Raw genomic sequence first — 18,906 nt, forward strand, 5'->3', positions numbered from 1 at the left:
ACCCCTTCTAGGGGTAGGGAGGGCACAGCTGTCAAATACATCAACAGCAACACCACCAGGTGGGACAGCCCTGAGCCTGACCCCCATGAGGAACTGGAACTATCCCTGGAACTCCTGTGCCAGAGACAGGTATAAAGCAACTCCACCTGAACACTTAGATTGGGTTTGGTATTCTGCCCAAGTGAGTGAAAAGAGGCCCCAGTGCTGCTGCTGAGCTAACAGACACACAAGTGAGTAAAAAATAATAAACAAAAAGTTCTGTAGACATTTATGGGCTCCTCACATAGTTATAATCACAGAACTTTACCAGAAACATTACCCAACCCATATGAATTTTTATCTGAAGTTCTGTGAAGCCAGGTTGGTAGAGAACTGCTTTTCTTTTATCCACTTGAAAACATTCCCTTATTTGACCGTGTGATTTCAAGTACATACTCCTGCTTAAAAGGAATTAAAATATGGATTACTTGCCTTACATATAAATCTGCATGATATTTCTTTCCATTTAGAACTCCCAGCAATGTTGGATTTTCATTATTTCTAAAATTAAGGGTAGAATCATAGACTGCAGAAACTACAAGAAGAAAAACAAGTTATGTGTTTACTTAGTAATACAATGGAAATAAGTAATTCTCTCTCAGACAAAAAGAATATTTAAGTAAGTCATCAGCAATAGCACCACAGTTTGAGCTGTCACCAAGGTAAAAATGACAATGGAATATTCAACATTCATGTTTTCAGAAGCCAAATAACACGTGACTCTTTCAGGAACCGCACCAGCAGAATGGAAAGGTTTGCTCTCCATCCACCCTTGCTTCCTTCCTCATCAGGTGCAGTATGACAGCTTCTGACAGCATACACCTAGGACTTCCTAAGAGTCAAATGGTTGCAGAACTGTTACCTTTTTCAGCTCACTGGGAATCAACAACTGCCCCCTGAATCTGAGGAAACAACTAGGCAGATACACATTTTATAAACAATGAACAATATACCCTTTAACTAAGAACAGGTAAAGTGCGTGTGAGAGACCTCCTGCAGCAGGAGGGCTTAATGCAGCCACGAATGGCCCCAGGTTCATGGCCATTGTTTGGTAACTCAGGCACTTCCTCTAGGGCAAAGACAGAGAGAGAAGGACACACCACATCTTGTGTGAGCTGGCTGCTGCTATGAAGACATGCAGATGTCAGGAACAGAACATGGCAGTTCTGCTGAACAAAACTGCAGCCAAACTTCCAGCACGGAGGAAACTGTGCAGCTCAGAACTGGGTAGAAACAGTAAAACCATTTGCAAAGGCTGATGGCAGATAAACTAAAAGAGCAGTAACAAGCAGTTGCTACAGAAAAAGTATTCACTGTTTAGAACCACATGAAGTGCTGCAAAAAAAGTTTATTTGAACACACCCTTAGATGCACTATTTTCCTGATGTCACAAAATTACCAGAGAATGATTCATTTTCCCGACACTGAATCGGTTGTGCATCATGGTATGAACTCTAAACACAAAGACAGCAAAAAAACTTTCCTATTTTTTGTCACAAATGTGACTAAGAAGCATTTTCATGTGTAGCTTGTTGTATTTCAGGCTTTCTGCTCTAGAGTTTTGCAATAATTAATAAGAATGCATGTGGTGAACCTTTATTGTGAAACCTTTTGACCCACCTAAGAAACAGGACAGATTTGCTCTTGGTTTTGAAACCTCTCTAGCTATGAGAGATAACTATGGTTTGGTCTCAGCATTCAGCTCCCAGAAACTCACCACATCATTTGTTACTGCAAAACTGAATTCACAGTGAAGCCTGGCTTCAGTGCTGAAAGTAAATCCTGAAAACAAAGGCCAAGCCCCTGACAGTGCAAAATGACTCTGCCCCTCACTAACAACTCCATTCTTTTCCTACTACAGTTGGGTTCTTAGCCCAAACTCAAAACTAAAAACAAGACAAAATCTCCTTCAAGCACACTACTCTCCCTGTAAAATAAAAGTATGAAATTACTTTTTTAAAAATCAATTATCTGCCTCCATTTTTAAGCTTCTTAGTGTAGAAGGATTTTACTAATCTACTCTAATTTACTAATCCAATGTAATTGAAGGAAAACAAGAGCTCAGTTGGGTTTATACAGTGTAAGCTTCTTAGTTTATTCTTTAATAGCATGAGATTATTCTAACAACAATAGGGATGCAATAAAGCAAAGTATGACACACACAACACTTTTTCTTCCATCTCTGTAAGGCATCTACATTTGAGTTTTTCTATGAATTGGGTTTTTGTTGAGACATATTGGAAGACAGTTCTCCTCTTTTGAAAAAACCTTCTGTGGAGATGGACAGTAACATCTTTATGTGCTGGCAGTCTTACACAGAGCTTTCCTTTTCTCCAGGGGAAAAAAAAAAGCTATTTCAGTTTCCAACTGGTCTGCAGTTTAATATTCAGTCTAGTACCTTGTAGTAACACATTGAAATCTTTTGGTGCAAAGCAGTGCCAAGCCCAAGACAATGAGAGCAATGTGCAGGAGTAAACAGACCTCTGCTATCCAGATATAACTGAAAATAACTAAAGATTTTAGCTTTCTCATTCTGAGAGTGCAGGAAAAGAATAACAATGAAAGTGTCCAAGAACAAGGCAGCATGAAATTAAAATTTGCCAGAAAGCATCCACAGTCAAAGAAGCACTAGCATGCTGTGTGACACACTGAGACAGGTTATCATTAAACATGGATTATGCAATTGCATAATTAGATTTGGACATCTCATGACTTTATAACCGAAAAACTGAAGAGACCAGAAAATTCACATTCTAAAACAAGTGAAAAAAAACCTCCATAGTATCTTGAAAACTTTGCAACTGTCTCACTCTCAGGCTAATACAAGCAGCATTTGAAAAGTTTGCCTTCAATTGTGAAATATTTTTTCAAAGGAGTTATATCTCAGAATCTCTTTTTCATGAAAAACAAAACACAAGTATTTTAAAGCTTTTTCTTTCTGTTAAAAAAATAGGGTTTTTTTGTTGTTTTTGTTTTCTAATCTCTGCTCAGCTTTTTTGCCATATCATTAACTCTGAGGTTCATCTGCAGCATTCTGACAGAGAGCTAAGTACTTAAGATTTAATTTCTTAACTTCAACCTAAGAAAAACCCTTCAGATTACATACCTAGAGAGGATTTTTCTTACTTTGACTGTCCTCTTGAATTTCTCACACTATTTTGTGGCCATGGTGGATTATGCCAGGATGATCCACTGACAAATCAACCTACAGGCAATGAGTATAGCTACATGCATCTTCATACGAGCACAAAATGATCTGAAGACTGGAAAAGGGAAGGAAAGGTACAGTGGCATTCACTGTACTGCTGATGTGACGCCACCTTGACACAATCCTTTAACATTTCATTAATTGGGCCAGCTTGAACAAAAACCACTCATACTCTCAAACTTTGTTACTTGCTCTGGATGAAGAACAGAAACCCACTTGAAAAAAAAAATCCAGGACTAATATACAGCTGATGGGGGAAAAAAAGTCATTGCAATACACCCAAACACTGTCATACCCCAAAACTCCATGAGAATATCACCCTGGAATTCTCATGCAGTCCCTCTGGGACAGCAGTTCCCAGCATGCACAACTGGAGGAAAAGGTACACAACAAGACTTGGTCTTATCTACAATCCATCGTGAAGTACATTTTTAAATACAAGTCTTTACTAAATAAAAGCAGCTGAAAGGAACTGCCTGATATACAGCCAGACATCTACTTTTACTGTAAGTAATGGATGAATGTCTTAGATCTGTATTTTCATTTGCTGCTATGAACAGTACAGGTAGCAAACAGTAATTTATTAAGAAAGTGAACATCTCCTAGAAATTAAGTTCCTAGGGACTGCATCTGTAAAACCATACTAGGACATGGACATGTAGGAATGGACACCAACAAAAGTATCAGAACAAGTTTAGAAAATATTAAGAGCATTTCTTTAAGAATCTGAACTTCTGAAAGCAAGTTCTGAAGGAAAAGGCAATTCCATTATCACTTATGAAAGAAATTAGTTAGGAGGGAAGGTTCTTTACTTGTTATTTTGCATGAAAGTTATTTTTAGCCAAATACACCTGTTTATGCTGACAGATATCGCATCACTGGCATGGAGGCAGACTCCAATATATCACACATTAAATAAACTCCTTCCAAAACTAAGTTTTTGACAACAGGTGGGCTTGCCAGACTGATGTCATCAATGTCTATTTCCAGCTACTGCAGAACTACTTCTGAACTCTTTCCAGAGTGACTGCAGCAGGTACCATTAAGACTTGATACAAAGTTTTGAAGAGGACCAACCTGTGATCTCTGCTGCCATGGGTGAATTACATCTACAGCCAGAGAAACCAGCATCTACCCATCCCACAGTACTAAACCTCTGACAAGCTGAATCACACCCTTGTCAGAAAGGGGGAAAAAAATGGGACAGGAGCTCTGTCACACCCAGCTGTGAACTGGTCCCAAACCTGTGACTTGGCTCCACTGGTATGTTGGTTGGGTTTTTAAGCTCAAGTTCTTGCTGAAACTGTGTATGAGATGTTATGACTCTGCTTCTCCTCGAACCCTCACAGGGAAATAGTGCCTTCTTCCTGGCCTTACACTGCTCCATCCAGCAAGTTACAGCTTCTGGATTGAGGCAGTGACATATACTCTACTCCCCATAATAAATAAGTAATCTAGCAACCTCAGTCTCCTTTTTCTGAAAGTATTTCAAATATTTAGGGTACTAGTAAGTGTTATGGTAGTGTGTGGCATGAATGTCCAAAACTTTTGGATTTCCTAGGATTTCCTGAAGTTGTTTCCTTTTGGAATGTTTTCCCACAATCAGCTGCTTGCCCACAATCCTGCCATATTTTGCTTGCATTACACACAGCAGTGAAAAGAACAAAATCACCACCAAAATAACCTGTTCCTGACTCCCAGCTCAGGGCATTAGAGGCTACAGAGTTTTTACTCTACCCTTCTTCTGTGCCTCAAGTCTACTACCCCCTGTTCTGCCCTCAGCAGAACAGTCATCCTTATTCCAAAGGCAAGGCTAAACTGTGCCTTCAGGGGGTTGCTGGATGCTTCACGTAACTTACCTCTTCTTCATGGATCAGAAAGGATCCAAGCTCTGCTATCCATCTTTGGGGTGGAAAGTTATGGGTGCATGGGAAGCTACAACAGTAGTATGATCTACCAACTTGCCAGAGGGTATTTAGAAGAAATACAAGACATAGCATGCCAGCTGACTGGGAAGCTTTTCTTACAGCAGCTATCCCAGATATGCCACGTGAAAACACGTCTTCAAGGACAAAAGAAGTTTTGACATTAACTTCATTCAAGCTGGTACATTTTCTTCTAAACCAGAAACCACTTTTTTCTTTCTCACACATCAGCCATCTAACACACAAATCTACCAGATCCCAAATACCCTGTAACACTACAGCTTCTTAGCACCGTCTTTCCTTTGCCTGTGAAGTACACAGCAGAAGACTGACGGTAGTATTAGACAAAGAATTTCATAGATAGCATTAGTCAGAGACTATCACTTCCAAAGCAACACGTACAAAATGATGTCACTTTAATGTTGGCAAATGCAAGTAACCAGAAATAAATGGGGAGCTCAAAACAGTATTAATAAAGAAAAACTCATATTCTATAATGTAGAAACTGTTTATCAATTTCACCTACATGTATCTTCAGTCGAGGCCTACTCCCCTTCCTCAGCTCAATTAAGAAACTCTAAAGAGCAAATCTATACAGAAATTTAAAGTAGAATATTTTTTGATTTTAAAATTGCATTATTTGAGGTAGTCATTTACCACAAGAAATTATTTTAAGACACACTGCCTCAGACTCTCTACTGATGCATTTGCTTAATTTAGAATAGAATTGCTTAGCAAATACTAAGAAATACTATTCTTTGGCAATAGGTACAAAATATGCAACAAATATGTACCAATTGGTACAAAATATGCAACCAAATATGCACCAATTGATACAAAATATGCAACTGAGATTCCTCAGCACTGAGTCACACTTAACAAAACATAACAATAATAAATTAAAACCCCAAAAAAAAAAAAAACAAACCACCAAACAAAAAACCCCCACATAAAAACGAAACAAAAAAACCCCAACCAAAACCAACCCCACAAACTGATTCAGGACTCTGTTATTAAAACCAGAGTCTAATGAAAAACCCAGATGTTTCTGAAAGCATCCCAGGATTTTTCTGCTAGGACACATGCTACAAGGAAAAGAAAAGCATGGCAAACTGTCAGCAGTTAGAGGAAATAACCATTTAGCATTGTCCCCTGTGACTTTCCTTACCTACATTTCTCAAACACTGCACGGTGACAGCAAATCCTTTTGTTCGTGGCAGGAGGTGGTACTTGAGCTTGGGCAAGCCTTTGGCTTCAGCTACCTTCATGCTGATCTGGTGCTTCTGTTCGGTGAACCTTGTGCCCTCACAGTGAATCAGGAACTAAAACCAAGACAGTATTACAGTTAGACAGAAGCTCAGGTCTTGTGCTGACTGAGCAGAGCTCTCTCAAATTCCCACCAGCACAACCCAGATTAACAGTGCTAGCTGGGACAGGTGCAGCCACATACAAATTTATGTAATTTATTTGACTGAGGTAGAAAATCCCAACAAACCACAAAAACAACCCCAAAACGCCAAATCCAAACACTCATCCAACTTGCCATCCAGTCTGAATCTCGGCCTTTAGGCTTTGACATCTGCTCTGCTACTTGCCATCAGAATGACTTGGTTTCTCTGAGTCACTCCATCTCCATAAGCTGTTACAAAACACTCAAAACATACTCCTGTTGCCAATCTCTGTCTGATGATCAAGTGTTCAAATATCATGGCATCTAAAACTTGCTAAGTGTCTAAACCAAACACATTTCTAGGAAATGCTTCGGTGTCCAGCTTGTTTGCCCTCACTCCAACCTGCTTGCTTTCCCTATGGCACTTGAGGTCCATGGAAAACCTCAGGCAGTAACTCTGATGCCAATGAGACAGCTGTTAACAGGGGTAAGGCAGCACATGCAGGACAACTGAAAGGCTCATGCTCTTATGAACTATACATATAGTGGAAGTGCTCAGACATGAATAATTACAATCTTGCAACTGGCAGGCAGGGGAGAGCACACAGATCTCTGGAGATTTACCACTTGCTCATCTGCTTTCTGCCAAGCATGAATGCAAACTAACACATCAGAGAGCATTGCCAAATGACACAAAGTAAGTCCTCATAACCCACAGCAAAAATGTAGCCAAAAAAGACAGAGATATTGAAGAAACGAGGCAAGCAGCCACCTTCAGTTCCAGCTCATCCAAGAGCGCTTTTACTCGTGTACTGCGTGCATAGTATTATTCAGATTGATGACTCACAGAGAAACTGATGAGAAAGTCTCTCTAGTTCACTTAGCGTGCTTTGTCTTCTCTACTTTCCAAGGTGCTACTCTTGTGCCTTTTGACATTATGTCATCATACAAAAGCAAATCAAAACTCCACACTGCAATAACGCCAGGTGTACATTAACAATTATCTCCCTTACATAGGTATAGCTCCTTGTTAGCAATCCCTCTACAGGAGTATCTACAAGATGGTGGTGGCTTGTGCTCATTGATTAGAGTTGAGCTGCCTGCAAGTCACAGAGCACAGGCAAATCTCTGGAGAGAAACTGAAACTAAAATCCCAGAATCACCCCTTTGCTAGACAGCTTCCTGACTGGAAGTCACTTAAACATTGAAGCACAGAGATTAGTTTCGATTGCTTAGCACTCATTTAAATCAATGACAATTAACAAAAGAAATTTGTTTCAGAGCATGAGAAATACAGCATATATATCTTCATGAGGCAACAGCAATAGTTTCTGTAGGCCCCGGGGATGCTGCTTAAGATTCCATTTCTTTAACTAAATGGCACTCTTGCCATCACTAACTCAGAAGAACTTTTATGATTTCTTTGATTTCTGAGAAGAGAAAAAATTCAAAGGCTTTTCATTCTCAGAAAAATTCTAGGCATGGTGAATACTTAAAAATTATGGTGATGCAAAAAGTAAGACTTTCTTGTTACTGAAAAGTGACACCAATCCTCTCCCTGAAGCAGAGACAACGGCTACATCACGCCACTTCTCTGACCAGGTGGCTTCCACTTCTACTGGGTCATGTCTGACCAAACACCTTCACAGGAATGGCAGAATCACAGGGAAGGAGGAAACTTTAGTATATTAACTCTGCAATCTAAGGTTAAAGGAGAGCTTAGGTAACAAATATAGCTGATGTACTTCAATACAACATTGTCACATGCATCTGTTACATAGCCATGGACCCCTGCACCTACCCCTATCCAGCACCTGTAATTAGAGAACCACAAAATTTACTGAGTGGATCACAGTGCAGGTATTTTTGCAGTAGTATCTGCAGGGCTCCATACTACAGAGAAAGAAACAGACAACACAATACATGGGAAACTCCAGAGAGAATTCAGTGAGGAGTAGTCTCCTGATAGTCCCTAGGAAGCTAATGAATCAAAAGTCTCAGGAACAACCTCGTAAGCATCACATATTGCCTGTGCCTCTCATTCCTGCCACCTCACACTCCATTTGTTAAGCATCTCTCACCCAAAAGTTTTCAGGGTAGTCCCGGAGATTGAGCAACTTCTGTACGACAGTTTTCCGATCTTCCTCCCACTTGCGCTTGCAGAAGACGATCTCTAGGAAATACCACATCCAGCCAATGACGGGCATGTAGGAGAGCTCCTTCTTTGCAAGCACTTTGGAACTCTGCAAGACAGAATCAAAGCAAGTCAAACAGAGTTAAACCACTTAAGAGTGGACGGTGGGTATGAGACTTGCATAGTTAGACACAAAGATATCCATTTATATTGACCAGACCCCATTTTAACACCAGTGTAAAAGCAAAACAAAGAAAAATAAGTTTTCTTCTCATATGACAGAACAGTCAAATCTAATCTCAGGTATCTGCATGGAAAACTTCTAGAATTAAATACATATGAGTGTGTGTTGCTCTCTCCTACCCAAACACTGAAACCCAAAAGAGAAGCCGAATTCCTTCAAACATGGAGGAATCCATGCAAATGACCTGAGCTGTATCAATCAAAATTCTTAATTCAATCAGATCCTGGCAGTGGCAGCTCAAGTTCCATTAAGATACCTTGAAACTATATTGAAACTATATAGCTCAACATGGAGGGAAAAAAAAATAAAGAGAAAGAGGAAAACAAAAAGCAGAGTCACAGAGCCACTGTAGCACAACATACTGATGCTATGCACACATGGTTTACCAACTGAAGAAACCTTAAACACTAGCAGCAACAGCAGCAATAAGAATACTTAATTTGTGTTCAGTTCTGTTTATGAAAGGGTAGCGAGTAGTGAATTAGTGTAGCGAGTTCCTCTTCAAAGCATACTTCTGGAGTAGGAAAAAACAAAAAAAGCACTCTTCCTGTCTCACAGGTGTGACAGACACTGAAGTGACTGGCCCAGACACTTGACAGGAAGTCTGTGATTTATCAAGCATTTAGCATGCTCTGTAAATTAATCCTACTCCAGAATTTAACTCTATGATCATCTCAGACTGACATCCCCAAGGGCAGGAGAACTGATTCCGTGTGCTCGTTTCTTGTCTTCCAAGCCAGCCTACCCTGGTGAGCTGTCTTACATTTCACTTGGTTATTTAATCAATAAAATGGCACATGTGTGTGTTGTGTTCATAAAGAAACTGTTGCTTCAGCATTTCTTAAAAAAACAGTGACATTTCCTTCAAACAAACATCCGAGTAATTACAGTCCAGTTTCTGACCATGATATTATTATAAGCTAGCCCATTAAAAAGCTCTGCAGATGGATTCCAGGACATGGCATTTGGCTAGAAATTACTTATTGGTAGAAGGTACCATCAACAGAAAATATTTCATTCTATTTTTTTAGTCACTCCCATTCATTTGGCTGCCACAGGAAGAGACTTGACCTAATTTCTCATCTCAGCTCATTTTCTTCATCTGATCTCCTTCCTTGAGAAGGAAAATACCTTAAATAATTAAGTTATCTAAAAACTTGTAAGACTGGAAGGCAAGTGCACATCACACAGCTTCACCAGCAACTGTTACATGGAAGCAGAACAGAGGATGACAGAGTTCCATTTCTAAGAATGTGGGAACCATCTCTATCAAATGATTTAATGTTTGCAGTAATAGTGCTCCCTCTTGAGCATTTGAGAATTTCATAATTTCAGTGATGGGCTCAGATCAGGACTCCAAATCCACTGCTCCCCTGAGAAGCAGCTCCAGTAATTCCAGTTTCAAGCCATGTTGTACATGGGTCCCCATTACATGACAGCAGCAACACAGAACTCAGCCTCCTCTTCCAGCTCCCCAAACTGGGCATAGAGACACAGGCTCTCCTTTTACCACTTTCCTGCACAAGGAGGCCAACAGCAGCCTTATCACCACCACCCCCACACCGCAAAAGAGAAGAAACCCCAACATGTTCTTGAAGTTTATTTCCAGTAAGTGTTCAGTGTCATAAGAACTACCATAAACTAACCTAAGTGTACTCTGCATAGAGTGCACAAGGCTTCCAGAACACAGTGTCAGAAGAGACAAAGTAATGGCCCTCCTGCAGACTTTAAAGTGCAGAAATTATAGTTCAAAAAGCTAGCCAAAATTATTATTACACCATACCTATTTTCTAATACTTTACACACTTTAAAAGGAGCATGAGTTACACAAGAGGCAGGAGAGAAGTTGCACCTGGCCCAGTGAAACCAAGAAATGACACTGCGAGATAATGTGTTCTGTAGCACAGGTATAACCACGAAAGCACAACAGATGTCTGAACTCTTCCCTGGGGCACGTTCTTATTCTTTCACTGTGCCGATGCAGTTTTAAAATTTGAAAGCGCTCTTTTAGACACATGTGAGTATGACTCCTTAGAAGCATATAAAAATAAACTAAATCACCTCACACTATTTTATGCACCCATCTGTTACAGCAGTAGAAGGAAGGCTAACGACAGAACTATTTAGACAAAGGAAACTCCTCAGTGCAGTATGCTGGCAAGGCTGTTCTTGTGAGGGGGGAATACATTAGGCCTCCCCTTGGAAGCTGCCCTGTGCACTGGGCAATGAAATGCTGGAGAGCAGTGCCACAGAAAGGGACCTGGGGGTCCTGGTCGATGGCAAGTTGAACCTGAGTCAGCAGTGCCCTGGCAGCCAGGAGAGCCAACCCTGTCCCGGGGGCATCAGGCACAGCATCACCAGCCAGGCAAGGGATGGGATTGTCCTGCTCTGCTCTGGGGCAGCCGCACCTCGAGTGCTGGGGGCAGCTTTGGGTGACACAATGTAAAAAGACATTAAATTACTAGATAGTGTCCAAAGGAGGACCACGAGGATGGTGAAGGGCCTTGAGGAGCAGCCGTATGAGGAGCAGCTGAGGTCACTTGTTCTGTTCAGCCTGGAGGAGACTGAGGGCAGACCTCGCTGCAGTTACAGCTTCCTCGTGAGGGGAACAGGAGGGGCAGGCGCTGATCTCTGCTCTCTGGTAAACAGGGACAGGACCTGAAGGAATGGACTGAAGCTGTGTCAGGGTAGGTTTAAATTGGATATTAGGAAAAGGCTTTTCATCCCAAAGGGTTTAGTAGTGGAACAGGCTCCCCAGGGCAGTGGTCACAGCACCAGCCTGACAGAGCTCAAGAAGCATTTGGACAATGCTCTCGGGCACCTGGTGTGACTCCTGGGCATAGTGCTGTGCAGGGCCAGGAGCTGGACTTGATGATCCTTGTGGGTTCTTTCCAACCCTGCATGTTCTGTGATTCTGTGATCCCTCTTACAATAACTAGAGCTACAACTAGAGCTGTTCTGTTTCAGCCATCTACCCATGCACAGCTCCCGTGAAAATACCTGGGGAAAAAACACAACTCTAGTTGACTTCAGCCACTAACTTTTCCTTTAGTAAAGTACTTAGGTAAACATGTGACAGTTGCCTCTAATCTTCAAATTCAGCTTGTTCAACAACAACAAAAAAAATCATTAAAATTGCTGATTTATTCCACATAAGTGGCCTTCTTGAAGGAAGTCAAACATTTTCAGTGCTCAGAACTGTGTAATTTCAACAGATGATTAATGAAATTACTGCTGGACTGGGACAACTTATCTACAGTACTAACATTTTAATCCAGGTTAATTTATTTTGGCCAAGTTTATTAAAATGAAATACCCATGAAATTCTCCTTTCATGAATGACTGCACCAACATCACCTTAAAAAAGGGTATTTTTACAAACTTGCTTTAGTACATTTGCCCAACTATACTGTCAAAGAAAGAAGATCTTGATTCTACATGTCCAGCCTCAGTTATTCAACACCTCTTGTTTAAAGAACACAACAAACAGCACAAAGTCAATGTGAAAGCTGAAAGTGTCCAACAAAACTTGTCCCTGAGTTTTAAAACAAGTTCATTGTAGCGCAAGTCATTAGCAACAGCAATCTGCCTTGTAAGTTATTTGCTCTGCAGGCTGCCTTCAGCACTGACATACTTTCAATGATTCCAACTGCCCTAATTTGAAATATATCACTCCCTCATATTATACTCTCTGGGAGATCGTGATGGCAAGGTATGTTTCTTTAGTCACTCAAAGCCATCATTCCAGAAATTTAGTTATGCTCCTAATTCCTCATGCTTCATATTGAATAAAACTTCTCCATGTTGGAAAGGTAACAGAGACTTACCACTAGTAAGCCTGATTTTGTCCCTTTACCACTTCAAATCTAGTTTAAAAATGTATGAATATATTAAAATGCACAAACAACCTATTGTGCCCACACACCTATTAGTCTCATACAATAATATAAAAAAGTATCTTCTCACACCTACATTTAAGGCCACACTCAGCTTTTCAAGCAGCAAGCTTCACATAAGCAACTCTCAAATAAAATTAAGTTTTCTGACATATGGAGCAAGTAGTTAAGGTTAAAATCAGCAGGTTTAGCTTTAAAGCACAGGCAATTTTTGCCAGTATTAATGTCTTAATCTCAGACAAATGGCTGTTAAAATTACTAACAAAGCTATTTTATTGCTGCTTCATCAGAGCAAACAACAAAGTAGTGAATCCCGGCAGGGAGCATATTAAAGTGCTTTTGGTAAGAATCCTGAGTAACAGCTCCCTCCTCAGAATCTGCACATGTCCTGATTTCGAGTTCTGGTGCCCACTGGGTCTTTTTTCAAGAGGATGGCTAGCAACACACCTTGAGGAAACTAAGGGCTACTAATGCACCTGGATGGGGACACAGTAGCTAGGCTGTCCCTACTAATAAGGTAAATCCTAGGACTGGAATGTCACAGACAGGAAAAGGGAAGGACACAGCAGAGAACCTCATGCCATACACGTGCCAAGATCTGAGTCATTAGAAGGACACTCAGATTCACAAACCTAAAAACAGGCAAGAGACTATGCAACTCCCACTCCATCTCTCAGAAACAGCAAAAAAAACCCAAACCCTAATGCACATTGATAAAACAAAGCTACACTGATAAGAGTTTTATAAAATTGTAGGGATTATGGCAATTTGGTTATAAAGAGAAAGCCAGTCCAGGAGAAGAGAGACAAGAGAAGAAGCAGACAAATGCACAGATTGACTGTTTCAACAAAGACCAGGAAAGGCAGTTTTCAAAAGGGAAAAACTTTTTTTTTTTCTTTGGAACCAAAGGGACAAGACAGGTTTAAGGATGTTTTCAAATAAGCAAAAACAATGTCTGGATTTCAGCTGGAACAGAGCTAATTTTCTTCCCAGTAGCTCTGCTTTGGGTTTAGGAGGAGAATAATGTTGATAACACACGGATGTTTTAGTTGTTGCTAAGCAGTGTTTACACTACATCAAGGACTCTGGCTTCTCACCACCCTGCCAGCAAGGAGACTGGCGGACACAAAGAGCTGGGAAGAGACACAGCAGGACAGCTGACTCAAACTAGCCAAAGGGATGTTCCATACCATTTGATGTTATGCTCAGTATATAAACTAGGGGCAAAGATGGCCGGGGACGGCTGCTAAGGAACTGGACTGTGGTGAACAACTCCCTTGTGAAAAATTTGTTTAATACACTCTTATTCTTTTATCACTATCATCACTATCATTATTTTTGAGCCTTCCTTTTCTGTCCTATTAAACTCTACCCTCAACCCCAAATTCCTCCTCCTCCCTCCCCCAATTCTCTCCCCTTTCCCACAGGGGGGCAGGGAGTAAGCAAGTGGCTGTGTGGTGTTCAGCTCCCTGGATGGTTACACACAACAATCAAGCAAAAAATTACAACATTTAAGGGCTTCATTAAAGAAATGTCCAAACTGTAAAACACTGAGAGTTGGAACATGCTTGTGACACTCTTAAGAGTGTTACTGTTGTCTGCCAAAGCTGCAGGGCACAGCTGAGTGTCACAACAAAGCCATTCTGCCTGCTGAAGCCAAGCACAGTCAGTTCCAACTCCTTTGGCTCTAAACTGTCTTCACCTTCTGTCTCTTCCCCCTCCCCAGTCATTTCTTCTCTCTTCACTGGATTAGATAAGGCTGAAGAGAGACAGAAAGAGTTTCTAAAACATGGCTAAACAGGGCAGACAAGCATCATAGCAGATGCAGGAGACTGCACGTGAAAGATTTCCTTTTCAGCAGCAGCGGACATGAGATCAGCTGAGTAAGGTGCTGGCTGATACCCAAAGTTTGCACAGAAACTTCCCAGAGTATACAATTAAACATCATTAAATATAAACACCCACTGGCTCATGAAGCCCCTGAGCTACAAAACACTGGAGGCTGCGACACCCCAGAAAGCCCTTGTGCACTTGCCTCTTTCCTACAATTCCTACAATTCAACATCAGCCCTAAAGGTTCTTACGTTCCTAACTGTGCTGCCACACCATGCCCTGAAATTTTGTACAGTGGAAGCTCATGTAAGGCAGCACAAGTCAAACCAACCTACACTCCTCATCACTGCACAATCACCCACCCTTGCATTGGCCCACGACAAGTACCAGTATAGCAACATAGGCAATCCAATCAGGAAAATCCCTGTTTGGCATTTTCCATTCTTTATGGTTTTTTTAACATAGTCAAGAAGAACTTGGGCTGGTTGCCTCAAGAGGGAAATGCACTGCTTTGTTAAGTAAAAACATCTATGCAAATGAGAGCACGTGGAAACTATTTCTTCCAGGAACAGCTTCTGGGAAGTAAAACCACAGTACATTACTCAGGACTGAAATAGTTTCGTGTTGGTTGTTTGGGTCTTCTGTTTATTTGTTTTGTTTTGCTGTTAAAAAAAAAAAAAGGCAAAACCACAACCAGCATATATCAGTTTCTAAAATAATCCTAAGATTAGCATAAATGCAAACTGAGTAATATATGCAAGCAACCAAAAAAAAAGGAAAAATATTTTCAGGTAGTGCAGCACAGTAATTTCAACAGTTGTTTCTACACTGTGGTTTCCTTATGTGTAGGTAACAACATAAAAACTAAAACAGAATCCTTATTAACTTGGAAAACTATTAAAAAAAAGTTGCAGCTAGTAAAATTCCATTCAACTACACAGCAGCAATGTGAAACAAAGTATTTTTGACCTTGTAGGCCCCTATTACTTTGTACAGAAGCAATCCCTCAATTTTCTACATTGGTGTTTTCTGAAGAAGCACCTGACCCTCAAAAACACAGCTTCATTTAGAGAACTGAGGCCATTTGGCTTACAAAATCAGACAGACTGTACTTCAACACCACTGGTTTTTTGCACTTACATTTGCCTGATAGGAACAGGTTTCCCTACATTTCCTACTGTTCCATGCCATCCTGCAGCTCTGTACTCAAGTCCTAGACAACATGGCAGAAGTTACTCAGAATCCAACAGCCATTTTGGTTACATAAAGAGCTTGTAATGCTTAGGTTCACTTTCCTCCACTTTTAAGGCCCCTTTTAATATTTTTGTTAAACAGACTGACATTATTCTAATTTGAAAGTGACAGGAGTGGTGCCTAAATGTCCAGAAAATGCAAGGAGCCTAAAGAGAAGGCCACAAAAATCAGAGGTTCACACAATCCAAGGTCAGGACTTTTGCCAGAGGCCAGTATCAAAGCTAGAAGGATGCTGAAGAACACTGCCAAAATGAGTCACTGGTTTTCTTCCTTATGAGGGAGGAACCCTTATCTAAATCCTTTATAGACAGGGAATATTGTCACTATCATGGAATGAAGTCAGGCTGATTTAGATGGGGGCTTGAATTATCCCCATGATCTGACTGGGGAAACAAAAAAGCAAGCCTGGAAACAAACACACATGAACTGCTAGCTTAATGCAGCAGTGTATTCAACCATGAATAACTCATTCCTCCCCCATCTCTTACTGCTTTTAGCTGGTCACTGCTTTCACTTAAGATGGCTGCTCTTTCATTCTGAGAGGCAGGCTACATCATTCAAACTCTAGCTGTGGATTTGTAAGGCTACACTGCAAAAAGCCAATAAATTCTTTAATTAAACTGGGAAAGAATCACAGGATAGCTCATCTTTATGCAGCACAATGAACTGCAATAGTTACTTAGTAAACACACAGAGAGAAATAACTGTAATGATCTCCACAGGTTAAGAAAATATTTCCTTCATCAGCTTTAACTGCAATGCTTTTAAAATAGCTGTGGTTTCCTGAGCCATCCTGTCTCCACACATTTGCACTGCACTGCTTTAGGCTGACCTCTAATTCTGGACAGCAGCCAAGTGAAATTCGAGCACGGATCTGTTAATTTGAAAACACAATTAACTTATTTAGTAGTTTTTTCCACATCCAAGGAGATTTATCTTAAATACTAAGTAACTCACCCCCAAGACCCCAAATCTCTCACAAAAGTTCCAACCACAGAGAAAGTCAATTTCAAAGTTGTGATTAAGGATTACGATGGCATTCTCCTTCCCGTACTTGTGGTAACTCTCTGGGTCAGTGTAAAGGGTGCAATCGGTGCCTGACCACCATTCCAGCAACATCACCATCTCTGAAACAAAGAATGAGAAATATGTGAATGCACACAGTATCTGCAAAACCACAAATCACTAACGTGCTGAAAACATCAGTCACCTCAATGGCATGTGGCAAAAAAAGGGCTGTAATGAAGAACACGTAAGAGGGCTGTTTAAAACACAGCTATCTTTACAAGCTGGAAAGCGGTTTCTCAGCAGTATCCTAGTGACTATCATATGCCTTTCATTTCCTATTTGCTTGTCCCGTTATCAAGCACAGGCTTGTACTGTACACTTTGTATTTGTTCTGCTTGGAACTTTAAATGTGACCACAAGACTTGTGAATCAAACCTTTATTTAGTGAAATCACTCTGGTCTGGGGCACAGGAAGTTGAGGTGAGTCAGTAAAGCCAAGAAACTCTGAGAGCTCTATCTCCACAGAGATGGGAAAAGAAAACCTAAAAGCAATGGCTCTCCTAAAGCAACACATGTCTTGAGCTGGGGTACTGTGGGACTAAATGAAAGCTGTCTGTCTGAGACTGAAAGGAGTTAAGGGATACACTTGCCTCCTGCCAAAGCTGTCAGGAAAGTTCTGAACCAAAGCAAAGGTCTAATGCAAGGGGTTATTCTTTGCTAAGTGAAACATATCTCTCTGCTGCCACATGAATGCCTCTGCTGGAAGGATGAGATATCCAAGATGCTCTCCTGGCTTAAGACAAGCCTGAAGGCACCACAAATGCTCATTCACCTCAGCAAAGAACAAAACCAGGCCAGTCTTTGAAACACATTTGAATTCCTTTCCATTTTGGTCCCCTACTGGTCACATCTACTGACAGAAAACATAAACCAGCCAGGAACAGGTCTACATTTCCAGCCATCATGAGTAAAATTATCTGCCTGAAGCTCTTGGATGACATTGTGCTGTACACTGGAGAACAGGCATTAATGATGTGAATGAATTCTATCTAACAGTGCTTCAGGCAGGCTAATAGACAATCTCTATTTAGGTAACATTACCTTAATATGATAAAAGCATGTTTATGATCCAGATAAATGATTGACTTGTCAGTCCACCTGCTTACTTCTAATCAGGGAATGTGACTACTACTGCAGCAGGAGTACATTACTATTTCATGCATGCTATTATGCACTAAAACAACAGCCTGAGATGTGGAGGGAGACCTAAACTGCCATATGCTAACCAGAGAATGGTAGATTTCACTGACTGCAAACTAGTTCTTCAGTGAAAACCAAAGATGTTCACACCTCAATAAGGCAGCTGTGAAGATACAGAAGCAAATACCTTGAAGACTTCCCCTACAAAGAGCTGCCTTGTGAAACACATTTAATGTTATATCTAAGGTCACAGATTAAATTTAAATTACTGGAAATAAAAATCCCCCACTCCCCGAAACACAGCAAAATTGAGTAATGGCTGGGGCAAAAAACCCCATCCCATGATGTAATTTACAAACTTCTGCAGAATCTACAGTCATATCCTAGGGCAGAACGCCATCACAGAAAAGAAAGGAAATTAGTGACAGGATTAGATCTTTTGCTTAACTAGGATTCCAACGAAGAGAAAAAAACGACTGCCACAAAAAATGACTTTCCCTCTTTTTAACACCTTCTGCCTTTAAATCTATTCCCTGGAAAAGAAAACCAAAAAGGCAGAGATGATGATGGTAAGGCTGTCTTGACAAAAAAGCCAACTTTACCTGAGAAAAGTCATCTCACTTCAAGTGCAAATTTTTTATTTATTTTGTCTTCTACTAAAGAATTTGAACAAAACCAATAACATATAGTGAATCTCACTATACAGGTGTGCCACATGCATAGAGCTCTTCAGTTTTATATATTCAGTTTCAAATACATTCCAAAAAAGCATCGG

At 40.6% G+C, this 18,906-nt stretch overlaps 1 protein-coding gene across 1 annotated transcript in view; it reads right to left on the reverse strand.

Annotated features, from left to right (window-relative positions):
* AGPAT4 (1-acylglycerol-3-phosphate O-acyltransferase 4) overlaps nucleotides 1-18,906 on the reverse strand; it is a 72,007-nt gene that overhangs the window by 16,508 nt on the left and 36,593 nt on the right. Inside the window, exons 3-6 of the mRNA XM_041477304.1 lie at nucleotides 16,881-17,050; nucleotides 8,644-8,805; nucleotides 6,341-6,494; nucleotides 472-574 (exon numbers count right to left, since the gene is read on the reverse strand). Of these exons, the coding sequence (XP_041333238.1) occupies nucleotides 472-574; nucleotides 6,341-6,494; nucleotides 8,644-8,805; nucleotides 16,881-17,050 (589 nt within the window). The remainder of the gene's footprint in view (nucleotides 1-471; nucleotides 575-6,340; nucleotides 6,495-8,643; nucleotides 8,806-16,880; nucleotides 17,051-18,906) is intronic.

This window comes from Pyrgilauda ruficollis, unplaced genomic scaffold (genome assembly GCF_017590135.1).
Source record: "Pyrgilauda ruficollis isolate IOZ18807 unplaced genomic scaffold, ASM1759013v1 scaffold4, whole genome shotgun sequence".
Classification (NCBI taxonomy): Eukaryota; Metazoa; Chordata; class Aves; order Passeriformes; family Passeridae; genus Pyrgilauda; species Pyrgilauda ruficollis.